This window comes from Xyrauchen texanus, chromosome 7 (genome assembly GCF_025860055.1).
Source record: "Xyrauchen texanus isolate HMW12.3.18 chromosome 7, RBS_HiC_50CHRs, whole genome shotgun sequence".
NCBI classification, from domain to species: domain Eukaryota; kingdom Metazoa; phylum Chordata; class Actinopteri; order Cypriniformes; family Catostomidae; genus Xyrauchen; species Xyrauchen texanus.
In genome coordinates, this window is record NC_068282.1 from 20460461 (window position 1) to 20476773 (window position 16313).

Below are 16313 nucleotides of genomic sequence, written 5' to 3' on the forward strand. Positions count from 1 at the left end.
TATGTTAATGTTCACAATGCTGCAGGCTCTGAAATAAGTGCTGAAAGTTCACTGTAAGTGCTCTAACATACAGCATTTGCTACACAGAGATAAAAACAAGCATTGAGACCCACTAAAGGTAAAGCTCTAAAGGGATCTGCTCTTGCATATTAATATATATTCTCTAAATCCACCTGGCAACCACATCAGTGTGCACTCACCTCAATAAAGATCAGACAGGCTGTAATTTAATTACCAAAGCAGTCCAGTCTACATTACAGACTAAGTTAAGTTTGTTCTGTTCGATAAATTGAGAGGTCCTGCTGGAGTGGACAGACCTGTTCTGGACTCATGAAAGCTGCTAAGCACCACCTGGGCTCTGGCCCCAAAGCTCAATGGACTGCAATTCAAGGAAAAGTTCACCCCAAATAATTATGTTGCTTTTCTCCACATGATGAAAATGAATGAGGACTGTGGTTGTCAAACTCCAAAAATGACAAAAAGCACAACAAAATTCCATGTTACACATGCTTCTGACATGTTGAGCTGTAGTGCTTATGTTGGTTGCACCGGTTTAAGCCTGGCCTGCAACATCTCTCTCTCTCTCACTCTCTCAATAATGAGCACTGAAAGAAGAGTGCAAACGAACTAGGCCCTTGGTAGTCAGATATTTTCATTGCTCTATCCACCTTCCTTCTCACACCCACATAACCAAATCTGAGGCAACCAAATGATGATAAATAGTGCTTACTGGCTTAGTGCAGGGTTTTGTGACATTAACAAAGAAATTAATGAACTTGCCCTCTTCCCCAGAGTGGCGCAGATGTGCTCACGGCCCACACACATGCTGACTCACCTCAAACACACTATTTGCAAACATTCACATTTAAATCTTCTAAATCTAATGAAAATATAATGGATGAGTGAAATCTAACTGTGAATAGTGAGCTAAAACACAACACATGCTCCTAAACATAGATTATTTTCACAAATACTCAGTGTCCATGGATTTAAAATCAGCATCAATATTTAAGGTTAAAATGTATTCACCAGCTAGGTTTAAAAAAATATTTAATCACCTTTTTGCATTCACTAGTTCATATTAAATGGCGCTGTGCGGTGACAAATACATTTTTTACAAATTGCAGAGTTATAAATAGTCCATATAGACTCTTAAAAGGATTTTTCCAGGTTCAATACAAGCTAAGCTCAATCGAAAGAATTTGTGGCACAATGTTGATTTCCACAAAATGCAATTTGGAATAGTACCTCCCCTTTGTTTTAACAATAAGCAAAAATCAAGGTAACTTACATTGGAAGTGAATGGGGAAAATGTTTGGAGGGTTTATTAGTAGAAATGTAAAGCTTATAATTTTTATAAAGCACTTAACATTAATTATTCTGTTAAAACTTTTTTTTAAATTCTGTACTTTTTGAGCTGTAAAGTTTAAATTGTCATTTTTTACAGGGTTTTATGGTTTGTTGACATTATATCATCAAGAAATGACTCATCGAAGGGCCTTCTGATCCAGACGATTTTCCTGAATAGGGCTGGGTAAAAATATCGATTCTCCAATTAATTGCGGTCTTTATTTAAACAAACAATGTTTTGATTTTTAAAACCTCAAGATCAATTTTTTTACTTTTAGTTTAAAGTTTACTTCCGTTTTGGTTGTTTTGATGGTTATATCTGTTAAATATACCAAAATATTATAAATGTGTCCCACGCTGTTGTACATTTGACTAATAATAATACTTTGAACTTTGGTAATTTGGTAAATAAGTATTATTTTAAGCATGGAGTAGTGCGTGTTGCCATCATAGGCATATTGTAGAATTTGTGGTGTTATGTTATAAGGGATGACAATTAAAACAAATATCCTACTGAATTAAATAAAAACTACAAATAATAGCAAGTCACGTTAAGCAATGCGAGGTTCGGATGTGTGATCGGCGAGCTCCGAGCACTTTACTAGTTAACACTATTAATGTTATAAACCGGTGAGATTTGATACACTCTGTTCCATAACTGTTCTAGGAGGACAATGAAAAGACATGAAAAATCACTGGGCTCTGGAAACATTAAAAGACACTTACGTGCTTAAGCTGATATCCCCGAGGCACCGAGCCAGGGAGCCGAATTGGACGGAAAAATGGCGAGAAATGTTGAACATGTCGGCAATGTTGAATTGGAAATGGGGCAACTATTTGGTGTTCTTGGGGGGCTCTTGGGGAGGGGAGGTTTAGTTATAAATGTGTCTGATTATTATATAGTTTTAGATGTTTGTTGAGGGTTGGAGTGGGGTTGGGGATTGGGAATGGTAATAGTGGGGGTTAAATGTTGATTCTGTGTATATTTGTTTTTCTTTTCTTTGTTTACTGTATGAATAAAAAATATATATATATAAAAAAAAAAAAAAAAGCTTAAAATAATTATTTTATAAAAACAGAAATAAAATAGAAAACACTTTTTGCACCATAAAAACTAAAACCAAACTGAAAACAAAAAGAAAATGAAAAATTATATATACAATGTATATATGTATATAACTATCCTGTTTAGAACTCCTATGCCTCATACTACTGACAGACTACAAACAGCCCATTCTATGTCCAAGTAAAAGACATGATCTGACTGTATAAGAGTATGTATGCGAGTACGTTAGCCTAATATGCAAAGGCCCCTTCAGTTGTTCATGTATGTGAGATGTGTGTTCATTGCATGCATTCTGACTGTTGCTTGCCAGGCTGGAAACGTTCCTAACCTCACTGAAAGATTAAGTGAGGTCTATTTCTCTATCCATCTCTCTGCTTCTCTCTCTCTCTCTTTTTCTATTTTTGTCACTTATAAGTACAGAAATATCACACCCTAAAAGATGTTGTTCTTCGGCAAGGAGAGCACAAAACATACCCACTAATCATCTACCTCGTAAATACAACTCTGGTAGTCATTTAATATCCTCATCACAACTGTGGATGATAGCAACAGAGCAGATACATCTCCCCATTGCAATGCAGTGACTTAGTTTTCAGCTCAATTTTCCACAGCTGACACAGTACAGAAAACACTAAAAAGTAAGCAATTGTTCGAGAAAAGATGAGATGAATAAAGTGAAGAGTCTGCCTAAATTGTAGACAGACAGCCTCAAAATAACAATCTCTGAGGCTGTGACATAAAATATACAAAACGACACACATTGATATGAACTTACATGCATTGAGAGAGTGTCTGTGAGTGCATGGATGGGTATTAGCCAAATAATTTATTCATGATAACCAGGTATATAAATATTTTTCGGATTCTATTGCAAGACAAAACTGTAAAAGTGACAAGCATGCACGAGAGCATGAATTACAGAAATGCAGTGTCGGGATATTCCACTAATCTTGGAAGAGATTTGACGTACATACACATAGACTGTCAGGCAGAGGGACAGATCAGAGAGGCACTGGGATTTTGTGATCTGTGAGAATAGACCTCTGCAAATGTGTCGAGACAGAAAGCCTGCACCATGATATAATATACTATCAATATAAAGACAACACAACTTTTCAGCTATCCATATAAAGACAATTCAACTTCCATGTCCTTGCGGACTACACACAAAAATGAATTGTTGGACTGGTGCAGTAATTTTAAATGAATCAGTTGAGACAATTGTCATATCAGTCTAAAAAGAAAATAGATCAGGATTCAACCTGTCTTATGGACAGAATATTCCAGAAACTTTTCCTCACTGAATTTACTTGGAAAACTAGAATAAACAAAATTTTAAATTAAACATTAAATAAATAATATATGATAAATTAAATCAAATATTTCTTGAGAAAGGGGAATCACTGCTAGTAGAAACCACATGGGAGAAGAAGCATTCTTATCCTCTTTCTACATCCTGCCACACAGCCAAACGAATCATTGGCCTGTGGCTGATTGTGTTGCACACCTTGATGAGCACAGACCACCTGTATCCTGCCTACAATCAGAATACAACTGTGGAAAAAATTTATAAATGCAACAAAAAGCACGCTATTACCACCTCGGCTGCCCCTCACCAATGACTACTGAGTGCGCTGGAGGCAGTGTCTTTGTTCACCTCTCCCTTTATTCCGTCTCACTCTCTCTCGCTCTCTAAATCGGTCACTTTCCCCACCCCCACTCCCCAACAACTAACAGAGACCCAACATTTCATATCAGAATGAAGCTTTTTTTAAATTCACTTGAAAAGATTTTTCACAATATCCTGGCAATATCCACTATATCTAGACAAAAATATGTATGCCATCTTTCTTTGTCTCTGTCAGTCAGTCTCTCTTCTCGGCTCTCTATTGCACAGCCTTAATGAATAAATTCTCTCAATACATTAGCATTAAAGAGGAAACACAAGCCAAACGGAGTCCCGTGTGCCCAAAGTTTGTTTTAGAATGTGTATGTGTGCATGAAAGTGATGAAAGTACGACAGTTTTAAAAGGACACGTGCAGAAAGCTTCATGCTAATAAATGTTCTCGCATTCAAACAACACATAATTTGGACACAAGTGCTACTTAAAGGGATTGTTCACACAAAAATTTACATTTTGTCATCATTTGCTTACCCTCATGTTATTCAGAACCTGTATGACCTGCAGGCACAATGTTAGAAACAAAAAGCCTTTCACTTTAATTGTATGGAAAAAAAGGTACAATGAAAGTTAATGGATACCAAGTATAACATTCTCATCTCCTCTTTTGTTCCATGGAAGAAAGTCATACAGTTTTGGAATGAAATGAGGGTGAGTAAATGATGACTTGAAATAAATTATAATTTTCACGTGAAGTGCTTTATTGCCCTTGAACTAAAATGAAACCAATAGTCGTGTTCGACATCATGCAGCGCTGCGTAGACCAATCGGGGCCTTAAGGCAGTACATGTTGGTTCGAAATTTTGCCTGACTTGTAATGTATGCCATTAAAGAACCGCAAGAGTGAGATGAGACCAGCTGGCTGGGTTAGCCAGTGCAGTTGCTCCAAAGCAGCAGCACAAGCTATGATGATGACACAATTGGCCAGACTCTCCGATGACAATGATGGCGTGCGCTTCATGCAGAGTTTGAAATGGTACTACTGCTCTTACTACTTCTGACATAAGGTTTAAAGTGTAGTATATTAGTATGCTATTACCAAGGTGTTTATTCTAACACCTTCAGTTAGGCTAAACTCTCACATATCCACGTTTCTGGTTATTATATGTCAAATTCAAGCATCTCTATTTCTGAATTTCTTTTCATCCAATTCATCAGCAATAAAGCAAGCAAGCAAACATCCTGTGATCTTCCATGACTGATGTAGGTAGGTACAGCACATTATGGGAGTGCAGAGTGTCCAACTTGACGGTTTTCTTTTGTACTCCTCCCCGACTGCAAATGGCAAATCGCCGATCAGTAAGGCAAGGCACAGCTGAAGTCGAATAAACCTACTGATATGGTGCACGCACGCATACACACACACACACATACATGGAGAGACTCTAATTTGATATGTTTTCTGCATATGGAGAGTTCATGGTCACCTGGGTCTTTGTTTCTCAAGCCACCACCACACACACTCGATCTCTCAAAAGCACTAATGTGTGTTTTCTGATCAAATTAATAGAAGAACAAAGCCCTTGGGCAATAACAAAACCCCAGCAATAATTACAACAGCAGAAACTGGTTTCCACACATGCTCATACCTCACATTTGCCTACAACACAGATAACTTTAAACCAAGAGAACTTACTCCAGCTATCTGCCAGTTTTATATAATATTAATACAGTGATTACTATCAAAGGTGTAAAAGTGGAAATGCAGGAAATATAAACTTGCTAATCCTGATTGACAATACATTTCCTAAAATTATTTTCTTCTTTTTTTCCTCAAATATGATTCACAGACCAAATACATCTACCACAAATTCATTAGAAAAGGAAAAGTATGATAAACCAAATTGTGTAATAAAAGAAAATCAAAGTGGGGAAAGGGTGTGGCATTTGACTTGTGTTCTGCACTGTAATTACACATGTCTGAAGACAGTGAATCATCCAGTATGGGACCACTGGAATGTGGGTTTATATATACAAACATATTACCACATTAGATATATGTTTATGGAACTGTCTATTGTAGGTCCTGTAAAATAGTCCTGTGAGACAAATTCATTTTTAAAAGAACAAAATGTTCCATTTAGGCTCTCAATTAATATTACTTCATAAACCTTCATGTTAAATTATTACAGAAGAAATTGATGAATTATAGCATGTCACACCGCACAACACTGCAGAAACTGCTTAAAATTTCATCTAACTATGAGCATTGTAAAATTAATCAGACATCTGGGTAAAATACTCCTTTTTTACAGTTAAAAGACACTAGCACAACATGAAATGCACTAGAAACACACTCATTTGGTTCAGCTTTACTTTGTGTACGAATGTGCATGCGAGACTGAATAAGACAGGGCTGCAATTCGATATGTAATGCAGAATATGGGAGCGATGTAATAGCTACATGTTAATAAATAACCCTGCTAACACAGAACAGCTATGTTGGTTGTAACCTTCCACAGTCATTTTATATATAAATTTGATATTATTCCCAAAGGCTTCTCTCGTGTTCGTGATTCAGGCAGTTAGTTTTATTATCTCAACAGATTCAATAAACATTTTGAGATAGATGAGAGTCTCTGACCTGTGTCCCAGTATGATATGTCCAATTTTACCTCTTAAGAGGTTGAAAAAAGCTTCTGTTTAAAAAAAATTATAAAAAACAACATCAACATTAATTTGTGTTTGGTTGTGTGAGTGTTAGAAAGAAACATGGGCAGCCAGACATTTCAGTGATGACCCCTTATTATATATATTTGTGGTGATTGTGAGAAACAGCCATGAAATGTGCAGTGATGCCACATGTCGGAGGGAGATAGCTCAAATACAATGCATGCACCGATCAGCCACAACATTAAAACCACCTGCCTAATATTGTGAAACAGCACCAACCTGCATCTCAAAATAGCATTCTGAGAAGCTATTCTTCTCAGCACAATTGTACAGTGCGGTATCTGAGTTACCACAGACTTTGTCAATTCAAACCAGTCTGGCCATTCTCTGTTGACCTCTCTCATTAACAAGGCATTTCAGTCCACAGAAGTGCCACTCACTGGATGTTTCTTGTTTTTGGCACTATTCGGATAAAATTCTAAAAACAAAAAAAACATCCAGTGAGTGCCAGTTCTGCAGATGGAAATACCTTGTTGATGAGAGAGTTCAACAGTGAATGGCCAGACTGGTTCAAACAGACAAAGTCTACGGTAGTGCTATTCTGAGATGCGGGTTGTGATGTTTTGGTAGCACGAGGGGGGACTTAAACAATATTAGGCTGGTGGTTTTCATGTTACAATTGATGTTTATCTAAAGCACAAAGTAGAAAAGATAAAGTGCCACTGTCACCTGCATGTTTGTGGTAATTTGTCTTTCTTTAAAGAAAATAAAACCGATCAGTCAACAAAAATACATTATATAACAAAGAATAGTGACAAGCAGAAGCACACAAGTCAAACTTAAAAAAAAATTTATACTATTATAGATACTATTATTAATACTATACTATTATTATACTATTACATACGATTACTTTTTCTTGATTACATTTATATCTGCAGAATTCACAACAATAATGTTCAGTACAATACAATACATAAAAACACATGTATATCATCAGCAAACATATGATTTCAAAGCAGCAATTGCCCGATGCAAAGCAAATGACTTATCAATCAACTGCCCTAAACGCTCTCACATTTGTTGATCCCTGCAAGTAGGGCTTTCAATGTAAATTCCATTTTTCAATTACAAAAATTTTTCTGCCAAAAACATCTGCCAAACAGAATTCATCTACAGGACAGGGAGGCTTTTAGTCCCAAATTATCAATCATTATTTTCAATTATTTCTGGCTATTTTATGGTTAATATAGCTAAAATTCATGGTTATATTGACTTATTATTTGATAAACTACTTTCAACAGCGACACGATTTACACAGTATTTCTTTCACGCTCTCCCTCTCATTCTTTCACACACTTACAAACAAACACAGGGGGAATACTTTGGCATCAATGTCAAAAACTAACAGCAAGTAAACAAATCATTATCCACCTCAAGAATGCTTCATCACAGCTTACGTTTACCCAGCTAAAAGTTCTTTATGGTTTGGGATTGTCTGAACTACCACTGTAAAAAGTGCTATCAGAACATTTTGTCAACAATAATTCACATCTTAATAAAAAATGTCCATATGAAACAATCATCTATAAAGACTGTGAAGGCCATCCAGAGAAACATAAAATGTCTCCAGCCACTAAGTCAGTCTCTGCCCACTTCATCTTCAGACACAAAGATTAGAATTTTGTCCTGAAAAACCGAGACAGAGGTAGAGGAAGCAGTGTGTGTTGTGAAGTGTTGCTATCACCGTCTCCATGGGCAACGAAAGCAGACTCCTGCCAATTCTGTGAGTAGGTTGTCTCTGGGAGGGGAGCACAAAGCACAGTCCTTAAGGTAATATTGTAATTCAATGACTGTCCAAGTCAGCAGGAAGACATCCAGAGGAGAGAGAGGAGCTTTCAGCACAACGACACCCCAAGAGAGTGCTTCTACCTGTGGAGAAACCCCACAGACACCCTGCCTGCTAGAGATACTACGTGTAACAATGCACCTTATTGTAGATCCATTTAAACTGGCACAGATGTTGCCAAAAACACACCAGGAGCAGGCAACATACCTGAATCTCAATGGCACGATGGTTACCAGTGAATTTTAGTGCAATATCGTATTATTTTCCTCAAATCAAACTAGAACAAATTAAATAAACAATAAGCCAAACAGGCCCTGTGATGGACTGGCGACCTGTCCAGGGTGTCCCCTGCCTTACGCCCAATGTTAGCTGAGATAGGCTCCAGCCCCCCGCGACCCTGTACACAGGATAAGCGGTTGACGATGGATGGATGGATGGATAAGCCAAACAGATCAGGTCACATGGTTTAATAAAAGTCATAATTAGAGAGGGGTGAACAGGTTTCTCGAATGGAGAGAATCAGAGGATTAGAAGGAAAGACAGAATTAGGGAGTAATCAAGATAAGCAAAGATCCAACAAAGCCAATTATTGAACCATACTGCAGTGCAACAGCAAAATGCACTTAAGTTCAGTTATGACCAAAAATTGTCTCTTTGGCTATAATCTTTCCTGTGACATACAGGTTTAGCACAACTATGAGTGTGTTTACATGCACACCAATATGCTGATTACTCTCTAAAATCAGCTTATTTAAAAACAAATCTGACAAGGCAAGAAAGCTGCATTTACATGACACTGAAATAATTGCATTATTCTCTACTTCTGACGTCAAAACATGAAGAGGCATGCACTCAACACGTGCACACATTGGATGAGCTGGTAAGGTGTTTACATGGCACGCAAAATCGGCATAATGGGCAAAAATCTACCTGTGTCTATCGGGTTATTCATCAGCCATTTATGGCCTTTACGCCGACAAAGAAATGTGGTTTATTGCATTTACATGACCGCATGCATTGTCAGCTTATAATAATAATAATAATAAGTGCAAGAACGTGCATGTAAACGCGCTCACTGTTCACATCCAATCAGTGCATTACCATGTATATACAATACGCAGAAACTTAAGCTATTTTTCCTCTGTTGCAGAGTTGTTGTAGATACTTTGTTTGCCTTTGTAGAGCAGCATACACTCCCCTCCCTTTGGGGTTTTGTTCAGATGTAGATTTTGTAGTGTTGTTTATTTGCAGACCAGGTGGGTTACTGATCACTGTTTATATCGTGTAGGAAGTGTTGCACAAATCAAGCAGCACTAATGCAGCAAGTGATTCCAGGCATGTGTACGTCCACGTTTTTTAAGACAAGTGTGGAGGCATCTCTTTCTCTTACTCTAAAAATGCAGCCTACCACTACAGTCCCCCATGCATCTAAGAAGTAAAGCTGAAAAATTTAAGAAGTAAAGCTGAAAAAGCTTAAGCAGGAAGCAAAGAGCATCCCTTAAAAAAACACAACAAGAGTAACAGAAGTTTGACCTTATAATCTTACATTACATGACTTCAACATAACAACTGTGTCTCCGTATTCAAATGGAATGCAGTGCAGATTTGTGTGATTGTTACTTTATTACATGAGGTCATCGGTTTTAGGAATTAAATTGCTTTGAGAGGAAGTGAAAACCAGTAAGTATGAGCATTCCCTTCACCAAGCCTCCAAACCCTCTACTTTACAACATTAATCAGCTCACCAGAATAATTACCACACTTCCAATTAATACTGTGACCATTACAACAGAATAATTACATTTTGTGGGAGTTTCGCCTCGCTCTCCTCAGCAGAGCCCTACATCCCAATTAAGTTATTCGACTTGCTGATAACGCTTTTAATATTTGTCTTTCATTAGCAAGTCCTGCAAAAATCCATCTTGACTATGTCCACCTTCCCGAAGATGCTTCCTGCCAAGTGACTTCCATTTCCTGCTCATACCCACATCATGACTGTGTCAAATACTTTAGATCTGCTCAAAATATGCCCAATTAAAATGTCAGAGCAATATCATACTCACACTTTACACTGCAGTGTCGATGTCATACATATTTCACATAATGTCACTATAATTAACTACATTAACAATGTGCATTTACAAGCTGTGCACAAAACAATTAACCATTAAAGGTGCTGTAAGCTATTTTTTCATGGAAAGGTATTCAAAAAAAATTTCCTTATCCCTAAGAGATATTACTGAAATAAGTTTTGTAAGATATCTCACCTCTCTCTGTGACAGCTCTAGACTCTGTACACAGCAAACAAAAAGGTGTCCGTGGACAACGGACAATGACGCTTTCGAATTGAGATTTAATGCCATTTTTAAGCCATGTTGTTCACAACAGTTGTCAGTTAAGGGCGCAATTTTGCTGCTGTTGTTTTAAACAACCATTTCTGCATGACGTCGGTCTCTAAAAAGCTAATTTGTTATCTTTGGAGTTTTGGAAAGGGGGGCGTGGCTAATCCAACAGCTAAATCTCATGGAAGTAGAACGGCTATAATCACTTACAGCACCTTTAAGTGCATTGCTGTCCATCACTATTACTCACTACACAGTAGGGCTGCACAGTTAATCGCATTTAAACCATGATCACGGTTTCTGCCTCTCATGGTTAATTAAGCGTAACAATTTGTGGTATTAGTGAGTTAGCAAGCAGAAATTATTAGCCAGGTAATGTTTCAAATTGTTTATTTTCATTAAAGGCTGTACGATGACAGACTAAATAACAAGCTCTTTCAAAGTCCATCAACCTCAACTGACCATCACGCTCTCTACCCATCACATTTCTCTTTTAAGGACCCTCTAAAATACAAAGCCACCTTACGAGTATTGCAGGTCTCGTATGTGTTCTGATCTGTGTTAAAACATGAGGTTCAAAATCATAATGCTCTGTTGCTGTGGTCTTGGAGCGGTTTTGTGCTAGATACACACAAATTTCATCTTGTGCTCCGATTATGCATTAAACACAAAACAGCTGTGCTGAGTTGTGTCCTTTCCGTGCACATTGCTAATGTTCGCTAAACGCATTATATTTAAAGCGCACCAGATATACTTAAATTTAGCAAAATTCCAAATATGTTTCTTCTAAACAAATCTAAAGTAACCCCTTGGCACTGGTGTTTTGTGGACTGTGGAGGAGATGAGAGCATTTCACAATGAATGGAAGGAGGATCACAAAGCTATTGTCAACTCAAGCTAAACACAGAAACAACGTGTGAAGCCTTAAATTTTTCACCAAAATAAAGGCTTTAGACCGTATAGCAATGCTGCGTGATAAATTATTACACAAATATATTGTATTTTGCAATAATAACAATAATTTTAAAGATGTATCTTTTAAATAGGACTTAAGTGTGAACACCCTACAGAGTAACTTATATTGGCTGTAAAGCATTGGCAAAACATGACTTAATTTTAGTCAAAAAGGAATAATTTAATATTTTGTAGTTTTAACCATAGAGATCTATAGTTAGATATCTTATTAGCAGATGTTTCTATGAAACGCCATTCATTCGCCATATTGGATAGGTCAAGAGCGAACCGTCAACACGTGAATGTAAATTGGCAGATATGGTCTGCAAAAATCTAGTGTCTTTTCCAGTCAACTTTCAGATTATCTGATGTTCTATAAACACTGGGCAACATTTTAGATACTTCTAAAACAAACTACAAATAAAGTCCTCTACATATGAATATATCATGGCAAACATACTGAAAATTAGCAGCAAGTCAGTCAATTTATTACATGATGAACTGTTTCCACAAAACAGCAGTTTATGCCACAGTGTGAGGCATCTCCTCCACTCACTTGTATTCAAACAGCGCTCCTTGTTGACCGTTAAAATAGAGGGTAAAACGTGTTTAATATATCCAGTACCTAAAGCCACCCCGTGGCAGTTACAGACTCCGTCTGGGGTATTTCTAAAACAGATGTTAAGTCTTTGCCTGTTTCAAAACCTAAATGAGCTGCTACTTAGGGGCAGTCACGCCAAACGAGTCTTTGTTTACCTATGTAAACGCGCTAGACATCCGTCTTTGACTGTTGCGCTGCAAATGGAAAAGACGCGTCTCGAGACACCTGCGTTTTAAATACAGTATATTAGTTAAAAAAACAACAAACAAAAAAAAAAAACAACAGCAAGACGCGGAACAAGCGCATGTTAACAAAGAAAAAAATAACAACAGCGTAGACGCAAAAACTCGTTCCTTATACAGTATTTTTGGTCAACACAAGCGCGTTCAGACCGCGCGTTCCCAAAACCCACATTTTCCAAAATGTTAGCTTTTGAAATCAGATTCAATTGAAAGATAGCACCACCATGACTATTTGACACACGTTTAACAAAGGTGAATCAACTCACGGCAGTTCTCCTCGTCGCTGTTGTCCGAGCAGTCGTCATCGTCATCACATCTCCACGGAGTCGGAATGCACCTGCCGTTTCTGCACTGAAACTGGCCGCTTTCACAGTCCGGCGTAGTCCCTGTCATTTAAGAAGGCATGTTTAAATGCATAGAGCTATAATATATTTAATAAGTGATGTTAGGCGTTAGTCCACAGCATAGTAAAAGTCAAAGTGTGGACCACGTGTGAGATGACAGAGGGCAATAAACATTAAAGCGCAAGCCACAAACTCTTATGTGGTCTTTGATACATGACACATTGGTGTGCAAAAAATATTAATGACATAACTTGCTTCTCAATGATAATAAACTAATTAAATTGTTGTTGTTGTTGTTGTTGTGCTGCTTTCAAAGTGTTTATGTAGGACTACTATAACAATTAAATCGTCCCTGTTAGAAAAAAAATCATAAAGAACACGGCTGGACGAGAACAACACACATTTTATCATATTCTTTTTACTTCTGAACACAAGTTGTTATATAGCCGAGGTTTTTATGTGATACAACAGCTCCATACAATGTCTCGTCATCGGAAGTGAATGTGCGCGTCTGCGCCGGTGTTTCTCCAGCATCATCGCTTCACAACATGCACACCAGCATACAACGTGCAGCAGATACTTACCGTATACCAGAAGAAATCCCACGAGTATCATATGTAAAAGTAGCAGTTTCCCTATACCCGTCCACATCTTTACAGATCAATGCGTTGTGCTCATACGAAATATAAAAAGGCCGTGCCGTACTGTTCTCTGCCTCTGGTCCCCGTGCAGCCTGTGCTCTACCACTACGCTCCACTCTGCTTACCATACTAGTTTGAATTGATGACGACATCTGGTGGGCGGAGTCATATGTGCTGGAATACGCTTATGGGCGGGCTTAATGTTTGCAGTAATAGCCTTTACATGCCATCAATCTACACCTTTGGAGAAATTAACTGTTTCATTAAAAATGGTGGGGAATACATATATTTAAAGAGAGCGTCAGAGTGTGCTCAAGCCTAATATCTGGCGTAATCAATAATAATAATAAAAAATGGCTCTGTTTTGTACTTTTTCGGATAAATAAATTGGTAGTACGTTTATTTCTGATTTAATTTATGGATAGTGACCCATAACCATGAACACAAAAACATACATACACGATGTGTGCGTGTGTGTGTGTGTGTGTGTGTGTGTGTGTGTGTGTGCGCGTATGCGTGTGCGTGTGTGTGTGTGTGTGTGTATGTTTATACTACATTTCACAAGGATAGTAAAACCCGAGAAAACCTACATTGTGGGGGCCAGGCAGCAGTCCCCATGAGGGAAATGGCTTATTAAACATACTAAATGATGTTTTTATTGGAAATGTAAAAATGCAAAGGTTTCTGTGAGGGTTAAGTTTAGGGGTAGGGTCATGGCAGTGGGGATTTCTTTAAGACTGCAAGGGAATCTCAGCTTCCCCTATAATGTCAAAAAAAATAATGGTCAAATATGTACTATTGTGTAAACAATTTATTGACTAAAAATGCGTTAGAACACGTTCATCTCGAAGACGAGTTCGTTCAGAATCAGCTACATTACATATAGCAGGTCGGCTGACTCGATTTACTTCTCATACGGGTCTTGTATCCGGTGACTTTTCCTGTCCCAATGATTTATATACTCATATTTTCTCTAAAATGAGTCACATATTTATATAATAAATGGCTTAAATTGTAGATTTAAGTATTCTTTACAATTTAAACAGAGATAATAGACATTAAAAATACTATTTTGTATTTTACACCATTTTAATTGATGTATGCATTCAATTATATCATGTCCTCAGTGCACAGTAATCAACTTCTGCAAGAAATATAAACCATGAAATGACAAAAACCTCAAAATATTTTTTAATTATGTTATAGACTAGGCTATATTGCATCTAATCATACATATAAATCATGTGAAAATATAGGTATTTTTCTTAAAATTTTCTTCAATTACTGCGTCCCTGAAGTCATCTTCCACCCTGTTAGTATGTACTTTTTTGCCTTCCAAATCCAACTGCAATTTCATTGAGACCATTTTCAAGAAGTGATTTAATTTCTTTTACCTGCTGGAATTCAACTGTACAAACTGAGGTAAGCTTTAACTCTCACTCCTAACTTTTTTTTTAGTTTTTGAGATGTTATCCTGCTTGTCCCACCCTTAAAGTTCCACCCTGTTAGGCTTTGTTATGAAGAATGTCCTATCAAAAAAAATTTAAAACAAATCTGACATAGTTATAAAAGTTCTGTTAATTTGTAGAAGGTTAGCTAGCTAAATGTTGATCACTCAAAGAACTATGGCTAACTTTGCTCAGAATTTTCCACCCTGTTAGATTCCACCCTGTTAGGTCTATAAACCTAACAGGGTGGAATGTGAAACTAACAGGGTGGAAATTCTAATAGAATAATTAGTATTTAATGTAAATAGCAAGTTCTATGTATGTATACATATACATATCTATCTATCTATCTATCTATATTATATATATATATATATATATATATATATATATATATATATATATATATATATATATATATATATATATATATATATATTTACTACACTCAGTATCAAAGATTGTTATATAAAGGTTATTTATATGTAGTATACCATCCTATGCTGAGATGGTTCTTTCCATTAGAGTTTAAAGTTATTTTCCCGCCTTTTTGCTTTTCAAATCTGTAACTGTCAAAGCCACATCATAACTGATTTTCTGGAGTTCATGACAGACTGTCAACGTACTCTCAATAGGTAAATGATTTATTTCTTAAAATGTGTTAAAATTTAACTTTCAAAATGTAATAATATAAAGATAGTGATTAATGAAAATAAACTGTTATTAAAAAGGTTATTAAACATCACTAGGTCCTACGTATAACTTTCTATTCAGCACCAAAAAGGATTCTGCTATTGTTACAATGTTTTGTTACAAATGTAGCAACGCAACACAAAAAATGGCATCTCTGTTCCTCCTTGTAATTATTATTTTTTTTATTTTGTTTGTTAATCAAGTAAGTTGATGTAGCCAAAACACCACAAAGGGCATCACTGTCCATTACTGTTCCTTCTTGTGATGAATTTTGTATTTGTTTGTTAATCTAGTTAATTCAAATGAATTAGATCATCTTTATTTTTAATAAAATATAAATAAATAAAAATGTAATTTATTATGTCTGTCTTCTCTAATTTGTAAATATTTCTCTAGCCATCTGAAGAGAGAATTGTTTTGTTTTGCCCCCATTATTGATTATGATGAGGAACCACATAGATATTTTTTGTGTCCCTCCCCCAAAGGAA

The 16313-nt window shown here is 36.7% G+C and overlaps 1 protein-coding gene across 1 annotated transcript in view; it reads right to left on the reverse strand.

The window, feature by feature from the left end:
* Positions 1-13769, reverse strand: part of lrp8 (low density lipoprotein receptor-related protein 8, apolipoprotein e receptor) — a 221455-nt gene extending 207686 nt beyond the window's left edge. Inside the window, exons 1-2 of the mRNA XM_052131165.1 lie at positions 13628-13769; positions 12966-13085 (exon numbers count right to left, since the gene is read on the reverse strand). Of these exons, the coding sequence (XP_051987125.1) occupies positions 12966-13085; positions 13628-13694 (187 nt within the window). The 5' untranslated portion in view covers positions 13695-13769. The remainder of the gene's footprint in view (positions 1-12965; positions 13086-13627) is intronic.
* Between the last annotated feature and the right edge of the window lie 2544 nt (positions 13770-16313).